This window comes from Ictidomys tridecemlineatus, chromosome 12 (genome assembly GCF_052094955.1).
Source record: "Ictidomys tridecemlineatus isolate mIctTri1 chromosome 12, mIctTri1.hap1, whole genome shotgun sequence".
Taxonomy (NCBI): Eukaryota; Metazoa; Chordata; class Mammalia; order Rodentia; family Sciuridae; genus Ictidomys; species Ictidomys tridecemlineatus.
Window position 1 is genome coordinate 56,513,553 of NC_135488.1, and position 17,802 is coordinate 56,531,354.

The window sequence follows — 17,802 nt, forward strand, 5'->3', positions numbered from 1 at the left end:
AAGTATGCATCCTTTATAACCATACATTAGCCATGACTTTCTTTATGAAGTGCCTAAAGTCGTGTCATCCAGAGCACCATAATAAACACAAGTACTTTCCATTATTTAAGAGACAAATGGTCTTTAATGGTGTTAGTTTTATTTAAAAATTGTAGAACAAAGCTTTTGAGAACTCAAATGGTACTAGGAATTAAAAACAAATATACCAACCAATGTTTTTCCTTTTGAAATTTAGCTCATGTGATATATTTATTATTTCCCCACCTGTCAATCTCAATTTGAATATGTTGATAAGGGAAGCCTTAGGGTTAATGTCTCATTTTGAATGAATGGCTCCATAAGGCATTGTCAGTACCTTATAGACAGAAAACCCACAGATAGTGTGTTGGAGGAATCTCCAATGGCTTGATGTGGTTGTAATGTCTTATTGTTTTTAGAAGTAGTTCTACTTAGAGAAATCTAAGGCAACACACAGGGACAACAGTGTGAAGCTTATCAGAGGTCTTTGATACATTATAGACATGGTTAGTAAATTTTGTCTTGATTTACAAATTGACACATCTTGGCTTCCATGAATGCCAGAAGTTTCATTTTCTACTCCAAAGCATAAAGGAGCACATGCTAAGGCAGTAATTGAATACTGCATATCTTATGTTTCCTTCCTAATAGTATTAAGAATAAGCATAAGTTACTTCTTAGCCTATTGAATTGTTCTGAGGCTGCCACAAATTATAGAGTTTAAATTTATTAAGAATTGCCAAGTTTGAATTATTTTATGGCACTCTAGATACAATTAACTAACTCTAGGCTGATCTTCAATATAAATGATAATTTCTACAGTATACGAATAGAATGGAGTTTGTGCTGGTAAATGTGAGTCTTCTTTAGTATCATTTTATTTAAAGACAATGTTTAATTAAAAGTGTGGTAATAAAACTGTTTCTGATTTTGTTGCAACTGCATTTACTTATTTCAAGAAAAGAGTGATTAGTTGAACTAATAACTAAATTAATGTCTGCTCATCTTTTTAATACTATTCATGTGCTTATTGGAATAGTCAAATGATATCTTTTATTTTAAGATATATTTCCCTCAATTAGTTTTCCATTTTAAGTAATTGGTAATTGAAGAATTCAACCATTGATAATGTGAGAAATATTTCATTGTCAAAATGTTAATCATTTTCAGAAACAAAATCAGGCCAATGTTCAATTTTGAAAATTTTAGGATAGAATTTGAGGGCTTAATAATTTAGGACCAAACAAAATTGTTAAGAATCATAGTGTTTGCAAATATTATATTTTCCTAATTAGGAAACTCAAATTATTTAACCTGTATGACTAAGTAAATTAATTTTCACCTGAATTTGATTGACTTAAATGTATATATGTTATTAAACATTTAGTCTAATTATTTTATCATCATAAAACACAGTTACTTTAATTCTTCAGTATAGTTTATATTGAATATTGTTTCTGGTGCCTAAGACCTTTCTAGAAAAATTCTTATGCTAAGATGCTACTTTTTTTTTCGTTCCCTCTGAATTTCTTTAGTCCTCTTTATGTACATAAGAAGGAGAAATGGAGTGTATTTTGACCACAGGGAATAAGTAGTAATATTTGCATATATATATATATATATATATATATATATATATATATATATATATATATATTTGCTGTAATTGGTGTGGGGAGCTGCTACTTGTAACTAGTGAGTAGAGTAGGGGTGTCAATAAGTAACACAGTGCACAAAACAGCCCTTATGGAATTATCTGGTCCAGAATGTCAATAGTGTGAATCTGCAGAAAACTTCTACTAAAGTATTAGTGTACACTCATCAAAAACCTAATCTTCACCATAGACTCCCAGTATTTGTTTTAAAGGCCACCTCCCCCATAATTTACACCTCATTGGTGAAGTCTATTTCAAATAAGAGTATTTAAGTGTTGTATTTAGTCAAATCACTTAAATTAATGAGTCATTCAAGCACAATTCACAAATCACCAATAGAATCAATGGTTCCAACATTTTCTCGGAGGAACATTTTCAAAATTATGTAAGTGGAAATCATGCTATGTATGTGCAAGTATTAGGAGGTAAAAACAAAACACTGAAAATATGCAATATTTTGGAAATATGAAACATATTGGTTATGACTCAAAAATGCTTTTTCTCTGTAATTTATCCATAGGTTTTTGCAGTGTTAAAACAAAGGGAATTTGTACTTGTTCACTAAAGCTTGGTAGAATATTAAGATGCCAAATGTTACTTAATATAGCAGCCTTCTCATAAATATAATTTCTGAAAATATTGATGAATGATTTCTTATTGAAATAATATCTACCATTCTGTAGAATAATATAACATATACTCTATACTATATATATATATGATCATAAATGTAAGTATTTATATTGATATAAAAAGGCAGTATCATGCAAAAACTTTCTCATGACTCAAATTAGAAGTTGATTTTGATTAAAAATTTATCAAATTAAAGCTCAGGTGTTGCCTCTTCATAGTGATTACTTCAGTGAAAATTTGACCTAAAAGAATAGCCTAAGTAAAGATTGAATTGTTATGCAGCCCAAGAAGACTTACATTAAGAGAGTTTTGCTGACATTTCTGTTGACAGACAAATGGCTTCTAGCCTTACAAATTTGTTCTCTGTCAAAAGTTGCATGAGCCACAGGGTAATTCATGATATTCATATTCTACACTTTCAATACTTTGTCTATCACACTCCTTTGTAGGTTTTTTAAAGTGATCTTAATCTATAAATCTATAAAATATACAAATTATTTCCTTGAGAAAGAGAATTCCTTCAAATTTTAATATATATCGTATTTATGTGTATTCTCATTCCTAATGCAATACTAAGCAAATAATAATGAACATTCAGTAAAGGTTTGGCCATGGAGTACCATATTCTTACCTATACTAGTCCATCTTGTATTCAATGAATTACATTTATAAAGTAATTTATATGTAACTAGTGAGAGAATTCTTGAATTTGAGATTAAAAAGAGAAGTTTCTCCTAAGTCTTAATTTTACCTTTAGTTCATTTGCTTGGTTTTAAATGTGTGTGTGTGTGTGTGTGTGTGTGTGTGTGTGTGTGTGTGTGAGTGTATACAGACATATATTTGTGTGTGACTATACATATGTATTTTTATGGTAGAAATTCTCTTAGCCCTCAGCCCACAAGCCTTCCATCAATTGGTCTTGTACCTCCAGGTTTTGTATAAATGATGCCATCCTCTCCAGTTCCTGTAACTATAGTCAGTTCTTGGAAGCAACTCAGCATCCATCATTGTCTCCCTGAAGGAAAGACTAACTGGTCTCAGCCCACACAAACTCAGTGTTCAAGGGGTTATTGCTCCCATTCTTTTCTTGGCTCAGAATGAGTTAAATGCTCAGTGAACTTGTATGCTTTTCATTGTCCATACAACTTTAGTGTAAAAGAAAAACTTAAACAGGACAAAATCTACCTTCATAGTGTATAGGGATTTACATCCCTACATGTGTTCTCTGACTCCTTCAGGTGAACTGGTCTAGTACAGTCTGGGAAAAGGGTGAAAGGTGTAGACTTGGAATCCAACAGACTGGCTTATAATGCTGGCTCATCCTATATTGTCTGTGTAATGATGAGAAATTGAAAAATCTGTGCCTAGTTTTACCACCTGTAAAAGAAAAATATTAACAGTATATATCACATGTTTGTAAAAAATAAACTATTTAGAGGAATGACTGGCACAAAGGATCAAATTGATTTTATTATGATGATTGCTTATGAAATTTGATTTTGTAGCCTATTACACACAGAGCACAGACTGCTCTTCCATATGGTCTCTTTTTAAGTTGTACTACACATTTGAATAGGTCCAACAAGCCATCTTTGGTGTCCTAGCATCTATGTTGAGCATATGTCCCACCCAGACCATTTGAAACAAGTTCTTAGGTCCTGTAACCAAAGTGAGGTACTCAAAGTGGGCAGTCACCCATTCTTCTTAAATATCACCTGCTAAAATAAATCCTGTCCCTTAAATTTACAACACAAGTCATAATCACCAGAGATATTTCTTAGTTTGGGAGTTTTCAGGTTGATATACCTTAATCTACTAATACGTATTCAATTTATCCATTATGTTTATTAAATATGTTACAATTTATAAGATGTGGACTATTACAATTTATAAGGTGAAGTCCTGAGTTGTGAAATCGGTATGGAAAATATATGATCTGGAGGGCACTGAAAGCCTAGAATCATATCATTCGTGGCACACTCTTTCAACTTACCATCTTAATTTCTGGTGACATCAAAATTTCATAATGGTCCTTTCCTAACAGCAATGATCGATTATAGATGTTATATGTGAACAATATTAGTTGGAAAAAGTAATTTAGACACATGTATATTTTCCTGGGACATAATTGATGATAAATAAAAAATATACAAGACAATCAAAATATTTTTATAAGTATATGCGTGTATAGTGTGCGTTTTGTGTGTCTGTGTGCACACATATCTATGAGAAATCAGCATTTCTAATTCAGAATTACGTCCTGATAGGACATGCATTTTGGGATATCTGGAGAGTTCCTATTTCCATTCTAATAATGTGTTAACTCTTGAACTCTTAGGAGATAGGAATTACTGTGATAAGCATCTAAGTCCAGGTTGCCTTGTTATTTATGCTCCTGTATGGTGAAATAAAGTCTACTCTTTGATATCTACTCTTTGCTACTAAAGTATGTTTATTTTGTTCATTTACTATGATCATTATTAACTTCATGCTGTCTCCTTTATAAGACAATGACTCATTTGGGGACCTTGTAAATCAATTTATATATCTTACTACCCTAAAAACGTTCAATGCTAACTCTGAAGCTGTCACATCTGTACAGACAAAATCCACTTTTAAATTGTTGTTATATTTCATATGTGCCCTATATCATTGAAAATAAAGAGAGTTTACATTTGGGATATGTAAAATTTATTTATTTTTCCTATGGAAAGGCTCTCTTTCTTTAAAAACTAGGGGAAATTTATAAAGTCATGAATTGACTTATAAATGTACTTCAATCTGGACAGGCAGGAATTTAATGTTTTATAATTTACTAAACAGTGATTATCTTACATTTTCATTATTATTTTATATTGCATATGAAGTGAAGAGATTTTTTAATAGTTGTTGGGAAAACCCATGATAAATTCAAATTTTTCAAAGTTTGTAATAACAAGAAAGCTAGAAGTAGAATAACAATTACTTGATTTTCTTCTGATATAACATATTTATTATAATTCACATAGTATGTGATTTATCTGAGACTATTTAAATCTCAAAAATGTCCTCCCTCATTTAGAGAGAAGGAGGAAAATTAGCTAAACTGTAATGTTTCTAAGGTCATTTTGCACAATGCTAGTTGAGCTCTGATCATAAACATACATCCAGGATGGTATTACCAGTGATATAAGACACATTTGCCTAAAGATCTTGAGCAGGCCTGGTGATTAACAGCATTGTTACCCCATAAAAATGAAATATAAAACATTTCTCTATCAAGTAAAATTGATGGGAAAAACTTCAAAAATACATACAGACTCTGTCAAATATTATGAAATCTATTGGCGAAGAAACTGAACATGCATTAAATAAACACAACTATATTGATATATTTACCAAAATGGATACTGATATGAAGATTGTTTTAGTTAGTTTTTCATCTCTTTGACCAAAGTTCCTGTCAAAAAAAAAAAAAAAACTGAGAGGAGAAAAATTTTATTTTGGCTGGTGGTTTCAGAGATTCAGTTCATGGGCCCAAGGTGAGGCCTTCCATCCATCAAAATGGAAGAGTGTAGCAGAGGAATGCTGCCCCAGGCACGGCAACCAGGGCACAGAGCAAGAGCTCTGCTCACCAAAGACAAACTATGAACCCCAAAGGCATACTCACAGTGACCTAATTCCTCTAGTTACACCCTACCTGTCTACAGTTACCACCCAGTTATTTTATCAGTGTGGATTAGTCTACTGGTTAGATTATACATCTCATTGTTGAACATTTCACTTTTGAAAATTTTGCTTTGTATCATAAATGAGCTATATATTTGAGAGGTACTTCTTATCTAAACAATAATAAGGAGATATACACATACATATGTAACAGTCAGACAATCTTAGAAATTTTATATTATTCTTTAATATTATCCAGCTATCTCTGATTTTTTAGATAAGGGATGAAAGTTAGGCATTGCTGTGTTTTTTAAATTATCAAGCTTTATAGGGACAGATATCTTTGGATCACTGATAACCGTGCTTTCCTAGCAAATATTTGTCACGCGGAGAGAGAGCTACTAATGACACCTTAGAATGTCAACCTTGATACTTCAGTTTTCATGTTTTTTGCTAACATACTGTTTTCCTTACATTTAAAAAAAAAAAAAGTTGTACCAGTGTGGCAGAGAGAGAAAGATATTGACTGCAGTGTTATTTAAGGCTCCATGGATTGTTTGCTGAAGAATACCTGATTGAGCTGTTTGAATCAAAATTGTTCTGCATAGTACCTCATAAAAGACTGTGTAAATAGGCAATATCATATTATGGTAATAACTATCTAATTAATACAATTTTTGTTTATGGAAGATTTTATTAACCCCAACTTTGTAAAAAGTCAAAATCAATGAATAATTGCAATATGATGAAAATTAACAAGATACAATTTCTGGATATATCTAGACAATATACAAAAAATAAAAACCTTATTGTCTGTATTGTTTTACCTGCTATATAAACATGAGTCTAAGTGAAAATATTATAGTGGCACAAACATTTTTACTGTTAATATATATTTTCTATAATTATTCAATCAGGTCTCAAAGTATCTTTATTATATAAATTTGTGTTATCATTCCCTTACTGATAGAAGATAAACATAATATGTAAATGGTAAGGAGATTCATCACCCTGGTTCGAATTCAAAATTAAGATTACATTGTAAAATACCTACTATAACAGATTCTCCACCTTCACTAGATATCTAAGTTAAGGAGTACGAAATGAGAAAGGGCATTTAAAGTTATTCAAATAAGTATTCTAGATAACTCTATAATAAAATCAAGAATGTGAATTTATAATTTATAATTTGTCATAATTTAAGGTGAAAACAATTTTTTCCACCTTACTCAAAAGAGATGTAGAAAGAAAATTATACATAGAAAAAGTATTCAAATAGTTATATATTCCTCCAGTAAATATTTTTCTGTTGCTTTTACTCTTTTAAAATGTGTATATATATATATATATATATATATATATATATATATTAACATGGTCATAATCATTAGATGAATACCATTTTGCTTTCCAATTTTTGCCTTTGTCTTAAAAGTTATTTTTCTATTTTAGTTGGCACAGCTATTTTATTAATGAATATGTCATATTTCAATAAAATGTGCTGTGTTGTAAATTTATCTCATGACATTTTTTTCTTTTTCTTTCTAGTAATACTATAGTATAATAATACATTTGAATATTCTATTCTATTATTTTAAAAAGTCAATGAGGCCTGGGGTTGTGGCTCAGTGGTAGAGCACTTGCCTAGCATGTGTGAGGCACTGGGTTTGATTTTCAGCACCACATATAAATAAAATAAAGGTTCATTAACAACTAAAAATATATATATTTTAAAAATCATGGAATAGGAATACTAGATTAAAGGCTAAAAAGTGTCTATTAATAGTTAAACACATTGCTATGTATGTGACAAAAATTATTGTTCTAATATACATTTCCATTTTCTGTATAGGTTTGACAACAAATAGAAAAGTGTGTTCAGTATAACTTAAAATATAATATCCAATACTATAATAGTATATGGTTTAATCTTTATTTCTTTTCCTACTGGGGATTATTGATTCATTCTACATTTGCCACATCTATATTTCAGTGATTTGTTTTTTTGGACTTTCTTTTTCATTGGTGAATTATAATTACACAAAACAGTGTAATTTATTATGCCATATTTTTATACGTGTATAACATAATTTGATCAATCTTATTCCCCTGTACCTTCTCTTACGCTTTTTCTCCTTCCTTCCTCTGACCCACTTGCTCTATTCCATTGATCTCCCTTTTGTTATTATTGTTGTTATTTGTTCTATTTTAATTTGTGTATTATATTATATATAAAAATGGGATTCATTATGGTATATTCATTTATTATGGTATGCTCATTGTAGTATACAATCTTGTATAATATTATTGTATTTTATATAAGAATTTAATTCCATATTATCATGCTAAAGTTCTATCTTGGTAAAAATTTTCTGCCAGAATTGGTTGTTGATAAATAAAAAATTGTCCATATAATGTAAACAACATAATGTCACTGACCATGCATGATATTCTATTTAAAGCTCTAATACTAGCTATTTGTGAGATTTTTAGAAAGCTGATTATCTTAACTGTAGATTCTATATCTGTGTATTCATATAATCATTTAGATTTACATACACTGAGAGATTGTTTAAATTCATAGTTCTCAGTATGTTATTAAATACAGCTAAAGCATAAAAACATCAGAGAAAGTATTGCTTTATAAAAAGTATTCTCCATTCAATGAAATATATTTATTTCTGTGCAAGATGGTGAAAATATATGTTTATATATGCATATTAAAATCATTAAACTACATTTTATACTCTATTGTTCTATCTAGTTTATTAATTAAATCTATTGTCTTTCTCTCATTTCCATTTAAATCTGTCTTTGGAGTAATCGATTTCAATTACTGTGTTTGTAGGCCTAGAATTTTGATCTGATTCTTGTTTTCATATTTTACTTCTCTGCTGAAATTCTACATATTGTAGTCTATTATTTTTGTCATAATAGTAATAGTTATTTTCAGATCTTTCTGATAACTCCATTTATTAATCATCTGGGAGTCTATTTCTACAGTCTGTTTTTTTCTTTGATCCCACCAACAAGTCATCTCTCATTGTTTTCTCTGCTATACACTTTGCAAAAAATTTTTTTCCCTGTTTCACACCTGGTCATCCTGTAGATCACACAAACACTGGTAAATTTTCAGTCCACAAATGTAGGAAAGTCATTTATATGAAATCCCTTAAAAAATGTGAGTTTTCAAAGACTTTTGTCCCACTATATTGATACAGATTACTTCTCACTATTGTTTCATAGCATTCTCTTTTGCCCTCTTTTTCATAACATCCATTTTTCATAACCTCTAAATTATATAATCATTTTTGATTTTGTTGTTTTTGCTTCTAATTTCCACCCACCATGACCTATTTAGTTGTGGAATATTTATCACAAGTATACTATCATTATCAGTTTATTAATATCCTAGCCTATGTGATTAATTTTTCATTGATAGGTTAATGTATTGATTGAGAAAATGAGACACAATCAATTTTATGTGTCCGTATTTCAGTAGTTTTTTTTGACTACATTAACAAAATGAACATTGTCTTAATTAAAATATAATTGGAGATTACAGATTTTGAATATGAATATTAGTATCCTAAAATGCAGCTAAACACTAATAAGAGTTTAGTTTTCTTCAAATTCTTAATGAGTTAACTATTGCTGCTACTAGCAAGGAGAAGTTAATAAATTATGGCAAATAAATTGAAAAGGTGTAAAGGGCATTCATTTTGCAAAAATGAGTTGAGATTCCTCTTTCTGTTGAATCTGAATTATGTACTTAATTAAATGTGTCTTAAATTATTTCTAAACATATGAATGTGATTTAGATTTCAGTGTATGTTTATCTGTGGGGTGGAGCTAGCCAAAAAAGTATTAAGCATGTTCATTTACCATTTGAAGACTGAGGTGAGGAGGTTCAGGGACATTTAGTAAAGCAGAATAGGAAAAATTTTGAGTGTGGAAAGCAAAGAAAGAAGAGGCACCATGTAGACATAATACCAGGGCTGAGTAAAAAGAAAAGAAGGGCACTGGAGAGTGTTATGCTTTTTTGTCCCCCTTGTTTTTGTTCTTTTAACATACTTGTTTATGTTTGGTTGGTTTGTAATTTATTTGTATGATGTATACATATATGTGCATATCTATGTATTTGCACATATATATGTATATATACAGATACATACATATGGCTTTCTCTACCACTGTCCATTATTATCCATTATCCCATTTTTACTCTTAACATAAATAATCCATTGAAATCTAGTAGTTTAGGAGGGCTATCAATTCCTCAGCTTGGCCAGAGAAAGAAGGAGACTCTTTCTAACTGCCTTGCTTCTTAATGATATACTTCAATTCTGTTCATAGTCCATGGATGAGAATTATTTACATGTTTCACACAGGGTATGGCCCTGGCAGGACAGTCACTTTTTAATGATTATTTATGCTTTTTATGTATGTACACATTTGTATTTCGTCTAACTTTGGTCCATGTTTTTGTTGTTGTTGTTGTTTGTTTGTTTTGCAGTACTAGGTATAGGATTTGGATGCTTTATCACTGAAGTATATCCCCAGTCTTTTGTTGTTGTTGTTGTTATTATTTTATTTTGAGACAGGATTTTGCTAAGTTACTGAGGCTGGTGTTGACATTATGATCCTCCTGTTTCAGCCTCCCAAGTCACTGATACCACCATTCTACAATAGCCCTTATTATTATTATAATTTTGAAACTGTTCCTCACACTAATCATAGAATTCTCGAACTTTACCATAATAGACTTCCTCACTAGATCAAGCTATATTGAGTATGGTATCTTCATTTACATAAGAAAAAAAACATAATTTTTCATTTTATTTTTAGTTTGAGTTGAGATTTATTTCACTTATTATTTCAGATTTGTTGACACAGAACTTTAGTCTTTAATTGGGGAGAACTAATACTATCTTAGGAAAGAAAGTATTGAAGGAATTGAAGATGCCATTGATTACAATAATAATGATTGTTTACTTGATCAATTGATTGAATGATGGTTGCCAACTTACTTGATTAACTAATTGACTCATTCATTTTAAAACATTTTATGGAGGACCTGTAATTTGGCAGATGTTAGGTGTAATATGTTGAAGTTTAAAACAGAAATCTTCCATGATACTACCAAAGTATTACTAAAATTTTAGAAATACAGATTTATTTGAATGGTCTTGATATTTCAGGTGTTTAATAAAAAGTAAAATGTAAGCATGAAATGGCAGAGTTGAAAAAGAGTCACATATTGAACACATGTAATAAGTATTTTGGTGGATTTGTTTTTCACTAAATACTACATTTAGTCTGAGAATAGAGGTAGATTCTTCAAACCAGTGCATCATCTGCATGTATTTGTTAAAACTACTTAAAATTTGGAGTAATACATATATAAACCTTATATTCAGTAGTGTGCTAGTAAATGTTTACCCACTGGGTCTCTAAGTATAACTACAACAAGAGTATTGTCTGATATTTTTATGTTAATAAGACAAAAGTAACATGATGTAGACACAGGTTGAAACTTCATTTGTTTGTTGATGACATGAATGACTTGTTTGTTCAACCAGCAGAGAGCTTTCAAATATTGAAAAACTATTTCTCCATTTTTTTATATTTGCAATTAAATAGCTACAGACACAGTACACTTTTTAGTTGAGTCTGTTATTAATATGTTCCTGATTGTCTTCTCAAGTCTGAAAACATAACAATATAATAAATTACATATTTGCTGATTTCAGTATTACAAATACTCTCATTATGGTCATTTTCAAGTTACCAAAGTCAGGTCACTGAATTCTCTTTGAGGTAACAAAACTATTATTTCCTTAGTTTATAAATTGTCAAATCAGTAAATGCAAGTTTTAGGTCCACTATATTAGTCAACTTTATACTTTATATAAATCCTAATTGTTTTACCCTTAGTCCTCAGTAGGACCAGTTGCAGGTGGGACTGTGCTACCAAGGAAAAAGGAAAAGGTATAGCTGGCTTCTCTTATTCTTGCTTATCACCTCCACACATACTAACTACTATTTCTGACCTTCCCATGAAACTTCTGGGCTGACTGAAACTATTGTAAAAAGAATTTATGAGATCTCTGAGCCCAGAGTGAGATGTTGAGAGTTGTTTATTTTTGTTTTGTTTTGTTTTTAACATATTCTCTGATAGACGTGTAACACCACCATTAACAGTGTGCTCAAGACATCTGAAACTGATTTAGATCTACATTCTGTATAAAGTTATGCATATTATCTATTATTATCAGACTCAAAACCCTCTCTTTGTCATTCAAAAGCCAATAGATGGAAAGGAGGGTTGGGAGGAAGGTGGCAGGGTGCTATCTTTATAAAGAAAATCCACAGAGCTGAAATGATCTCAGCAACTGGTTCCTGTGATCCCGCAGCAAGGCTTTCAAATGGATAGCACAGAGTAACAAGCAGGAATTTAGTAGAGAGAAAGTGAGATAAGCACATTGTGCATGCACTGAATAGATGTCTCTGAGACAATGATGTAGTTCTTACACACAGTCTGGGTTTATAAAGGAATTGGGGTCCCTCTGTTCTTGCCCTAGTTTCTCATATCCCTTTAAGTGTTTTATTGCTCTTTGTATATCCCTTAGCAAATTTTCATTGTGAGGGTTCTCATGACCTCACAAGAGGTGCCTCTGGTAATTGTGACATGGTCTTGAAATGATAGTTTCCTTAAGGGGTTATAATGAACTCTACTGGGGGAGGTTTGACATTCCAATTCACATTTTTCCAGATATTTGTCTCTTTTGATCAAGTTTTCTGCTATCTAAAGTCCTGATTTATGGACTTTTTTTGATGGATATGTCTGATGTTCTCCTTGTAAATTACTGTCCTTCATTGTCCTCTCCCTATGCACCTGCTCCTGGCTGACTATCTACCTAATGCTTTCTTTCCAAACAAAGGTCATCTTAGAAAACTCAACTGCTCAAAGTGGCTTTTAAAGAGAAGAAAGGCTGGTAGTGAGATAATGGGAAGACTTCATGCCAAGGGTGGCATTCAGATTCAGGAACCTTCTTCCATCACTCAGGGCATGTTTTTCTTTCTTTTCTGCCAGTGTGATAATAATTGATCATTATCTTCTAAGCCAGTCCCCGTACCTCTTTGTTTTTTTCCCCACAATTCTTTAAACAAGCACATATTTCCCCACACATTGAACATTAGTCTACTTTTAATTAAATAACAGGATTAGCAAATCCTGGGCCTGAACTTTGATGTTATTTGAAGAGTATCAGATATTCCAAATTCTGAAAAACTAAAGATTATGGATTAGGAGGTCCTGGGACAAATGTTTTTTTTAGTTCCATTTCCTGCAATAACTGATGGTTGCAGTTAGTGTCCCAGTCACTTAAAGGCTGACAAAATGTGAATCAAAGGGGAAAAAAAAACGAAGAATAACTTTAGCAGGGTCAATTTGCATAGTAGAACTAATCTAGAATAGGGTAGCATAAGACACATTCCATTGGCAATATCACTATTTTACTACTGTCTACAATGTGATTCAGTCTTTTTCTTGATATCTTACACAAAACTTGCATTTTAACCCCATTATTACACTATAAAGAAAGTTGTCATCTTCAAGATTTTGTGATATACTCTAAAAGCTATTCTCATATCTCAATAACCAACATACATACTCTTCAGTGGATGAATGGGTAAAAAAAATGTGGTACATATATATACACACAATGGAACTTTACTCAGAAATAAAAGAGAACAAAATCATGGCATTTGCAGGTAAATGGATGGCCTTGGAGAAGATAATGCTAAGTGAAGTTAGCCAATCCCCAAAAAACAACCAAATGTATTCTCTGATATAAGGAGGCTGACTCATAGTGGGGTAGAGAGGGAGAACATGGGAGGAATAGACGAATTCTAGATAGGGCAGAGGGGTGGGAGGAAAAGGGAGGGGGCAGAGGATTAGCAAGGATGGTTGAATGTGATGGACATCATTATCCAAAGTACATGTATGAAGACACGAATTGGTGTCAACATACTTTATATACAACCAGAGATATGAAAAATTGTGTTGTTTATGTGTAATAAGAATTGTAATGCAATCTGCTGTCATTTATTTTTTAAATAAATTGAAACATGAAAAAATGAAAATTTACACATGGATAGAAAAAATATCGTGCATACAATATTTGTTATAATTAGAAATTAGAAAAAAAAAGACAAAGTATTTTTAACAGGCATAGTCAAATATATCCTGATTAAGCTTTCTAGAAAAATCATCTCTCAGCATTTTATTTTGCCCCCATGTAAATGAAAATATAGACATAAATAGCTAGACTCTCTTCATCTTGTGGTTACTGGAGTTCTCTGTCCCTGGTCTCCTTACATTCGACATGGTGGTCATACTTTCCTGTTGGCCAGTTCAAAACTATATTGTAATTTTAATGGCAGTATGCATTCCTTTTTATGAATATATTATTTTTTGCTTAACTAATCAATCATCTACTATTGAATATTTGGGTGGAATTTGTTTCTATGTAAACTGCAGTACTTTGAACAAATTGTATGTGTATCATTTATATTGATTTATTTCCTTTCAGTAACCACAATAATATTGCCTCTTGTGGTGTGCATTTGCATTTTAATAGGTATTAAGCCTTAAGCCAAAGGCACACATTTCTAAAATAGAAATTCAGGTATCAGTTAATGGGAAAAGGATATATTTGAGGGACATATTATCCCTTTCTGTTCCTGGAGAAATCTTAGTAATTAGACAATTGCCTGTGACTGCCTACTCATGAATCTCAGTCAAATTATGTGTGTTATTCCTATGATAAGCCTCTTTTAATTATTAATATTTTGGCAAATAATCTAAAACAAGCTATTTCTAAAAATATTCATTTGCAATGATCCACAGAAATTCTAGATGCTTATGTAAAATTCATTTAAAGTTCTCATGTCTGCTGAATTAGGTTAGCAATCATACTTAATAGTCTCTCTTCTGCATTCCATTGGTTCATTCTCTTGGATCATTTGAAAAAGTTGTTATCCCCCAGAGAATTATGTAATAAAGTAGTAAGAGTGGGGAACAAAATGCAGATGATGCATTATATTATTAGGGTTTTAATATTTATTAGAATTTTAAGAAAAGCATAGATTTTTTTAAGTTATCTATCTCATAGTTTACGATTTATTCAGTCTTCATTCTGAGGATTTCTAGAACTTTTAGAGAAATACCATAATAATACAGGATGGAAGTGCTTTTGTTTCACTGGTATTGCACATTACAGTAAAACACTTGCATAAGAAAAACGTGCATTATCAATGTGGATGGGTTTAAGGAAAGTGCACTAAAGATTCCGAGCTGAAATTGTACTCTTGTCCAACGTTTTAGTCTCTTACTTAACCTTCACTCATGGTAACATAGTGTACATGACAATTGCCTTGAAAGTAAAAACTATAAACTTTTACCAAGTCCCATTCTAGACTGCTCAATAAAATGCACAAAATTGGAAAATGTATGTTATATTGTTGAAAGCTGAGAACTTTTGATTAGACTTTAATTTTTTAAATGTAACTATCTTTACAATCTATCAAATTGCGTCTCCCCCCCACCCTGCAGTAAGAATGCTTCCTTATATGGTTAGTTTAAAAGTGTAAATAATTATAAACCAACGGCAATATTAAATAAAACTCAAATTTATCTGTCATTGAAAAAAAAATGATGATAAATCACCTGTGACGTGAAAAAAAAATTGGGGTCAAGACAACTTTGTAATTAATAAGTATTGTGTCATATTTAGAGGAGCAGTATTTTACTTAATATTTGCAGTCACCAGAAGGAACCATTTGGCATAAATCTTTCATAATTTATATTATTGGAGAGGGGAGGGGGAACGATCCTGTGCCTTTAATTTCCCTTTCTGAGCAAGGGAAGGCTGCACACCACTGACAAGCTCACTTGTTCCTGTCTTTAATGTGCAATCTGTTTTCTCCAGCGGAGGGCACTCAGTGTATCACAAACTCAAGCATTAGCACCAACAAGCTCTGAGCATCATCAGTCTCTGGAAAGCCTTCTGAATTAGACAAGGGCTGCCTCTCAGCACAGCTACAAAACACTTTAAACCTGACCAGCTAAATGGATAAACCTAGCCTGCATAGCTTTTAAACTGGGGTCTCATACAGCACAGGAGGCCTGCTTGCTTCAAGAACTGAAAATCCAGAGGATGAATGGCTTTATCTGGGAATGGCAAAAGCCAGCACAATAAGGAATGCCAGGTATTCTGAAGATTTTATTTTTTTCCTCTCTTTTCACAGAGAAGTTGGTTACCTCCGAGATGGGGCTGTAGCTCTTTTGCACAGATTGCCAATTACTGCTGATGGGTCTCTGGTGAATTACACAATGGTCCTCAGAGCCTAGAGGCCCTCCCCCCTTACCCACCCCCCCCCAACGGCTTCCTCCTCCCTGCCCCTTCATCCCACCCCGTGCTGATTTTTTTTTTAAATATATATGTATATACATATTTTTTTTGCCTGTCTTCTCCGGGGAAGTTTGTATGGGGCTACTAGCTCACATGCGGGATCAGAATGGTGTGAATGACAGCCGCACTGTGTCATGAAGGTGGTGGTGATTTCAGCACGAGAGACCAAATAAGAAGAAAGCTGAGAGAGGGGGGAAACGTTTTTGGATGACAAAGGATGGGTAAGTGAACTTTTGTTGTTTCCTTCTTAGCAAAGCTGATCCTCTTGCTTTCCTAGCCTCCGTCCTGGCATTAGCTGATAAAAGACGTGGAAACAGGCAAAAAGCGGCAGCCTTGAGTTTCCCAGTTGACTCACTAGAGTTGGTATTATATTTTTAGATCATTTTCCTTTTTGCAGTGTTTTTTTTTTGTTTAATCCATAAATGCATAACGCGGACTTAAACAGACTCTAGAGAAATATCTTTAAGACCGTCTCTGCTGCCTGCGTATCCACAGCTTGGGAATTGAGCAGGAGATAAATATTGTGTTTGCCTCTGTTCCTTGTTAATATTAGCCACGCTTGTATTTCTGGTTGCTGTCAGGAAGATTGTTAACACTTTACTGTGTGTGTGTGTGTGTGTGTGTGTGTGTGTGTGTGTGTGTGTAGGGGTGGGGTCCTGACTTTATCAAAGGTTGCACAAGGGCTTGTTTTATCTTTGAAGCTGTATCCTGAACACAGCTTCCAAATTTCCAGCAGTCATTTGCCAGTCTTATTTTTTCAAGTGTGACTGGCTTTATCCCCCCCTCCTTCCTACTGTCTGGGAGAGCTGGAATGTATTTCAATGAGTCTGTAGCTGGCAAAAGGACAGAGCAAGATCGAGTTTTAAATTAAAAAAAAAAAAAGAAAAAGAAACTTAACTGTTTGAGAAGAAGGAAGGTTTTTAGATTAGGGTTTGGCTGAATGCCTCTCGGTTAAAATATGAATATTAAAGAGAGAGAAAAAAAACTGCAGCACACGGTAGTTTTTTTTTTTTTCCTCCACCGTTAAGAAATAATAAATCTACTGTCGACGGAGGAAAGAAGTCCCTTAACATGCAATGACTTGGAAATGCAGCATAAGTGCCAATAGATTGCAACTTTGCAGGCTTTCTGAAGTTAATGGAGGCAGGGGAGAAAAAAAAAGTCAGTGAGAAATGTGAGCAGTTCCGGATAGTGGGGAGGGGGCGAGGAGTCTGCCGTCTCTTTCCTTGTTTATCCCTGAAATTTGCAAAAGCAACTCTGAAAAATAACAGCAAACTAATATACACAAGATTATTTTGCATTTTATGCAACTATTTAGTAAGAATTTAACAATCTTAACTTTGGAGTGTTGTCTGATAAGGGTGTTTCTG

At 32.4% G+C, this 17,802-nt stretch overlaps 1 protein-coding gene across 3 annotated transcripts in view; it reads left to right on the forward strand.

The window, feature by feature from the left end:
- The first annotated feature begins 15,918 nt into the window (after positions 1-15,918).
- The window catches only part of Lrrtm4 (leucine rich repeat transmembrane neuronal 4), a 734,614-nt gene continuing 732,730 nt past the window's right edge, over positions 15,919-17,802 (forward strand). Inside the window, exons 1-2 of one of the 3 annotated variants that reach the window (XM_021729160.3) lie at positions 15,920-16,229; positions 16,503-16,653. In XM_021729160.3, coding sequence (XP_021584835.1) covers positions 16,650-16,653 — 4 coding nt within the window. In that variant the 5' untranslated portion in view covers positions 15,920-16,229; positions 16,503-16,649. Of the gene's footprint in view, positions 16,654-17,802 lie in introns of all 3 variants that reach the window. The other 2 variants (XM_040271212.2, XM_078028947.1) reach the window with 2 other exon arrangements.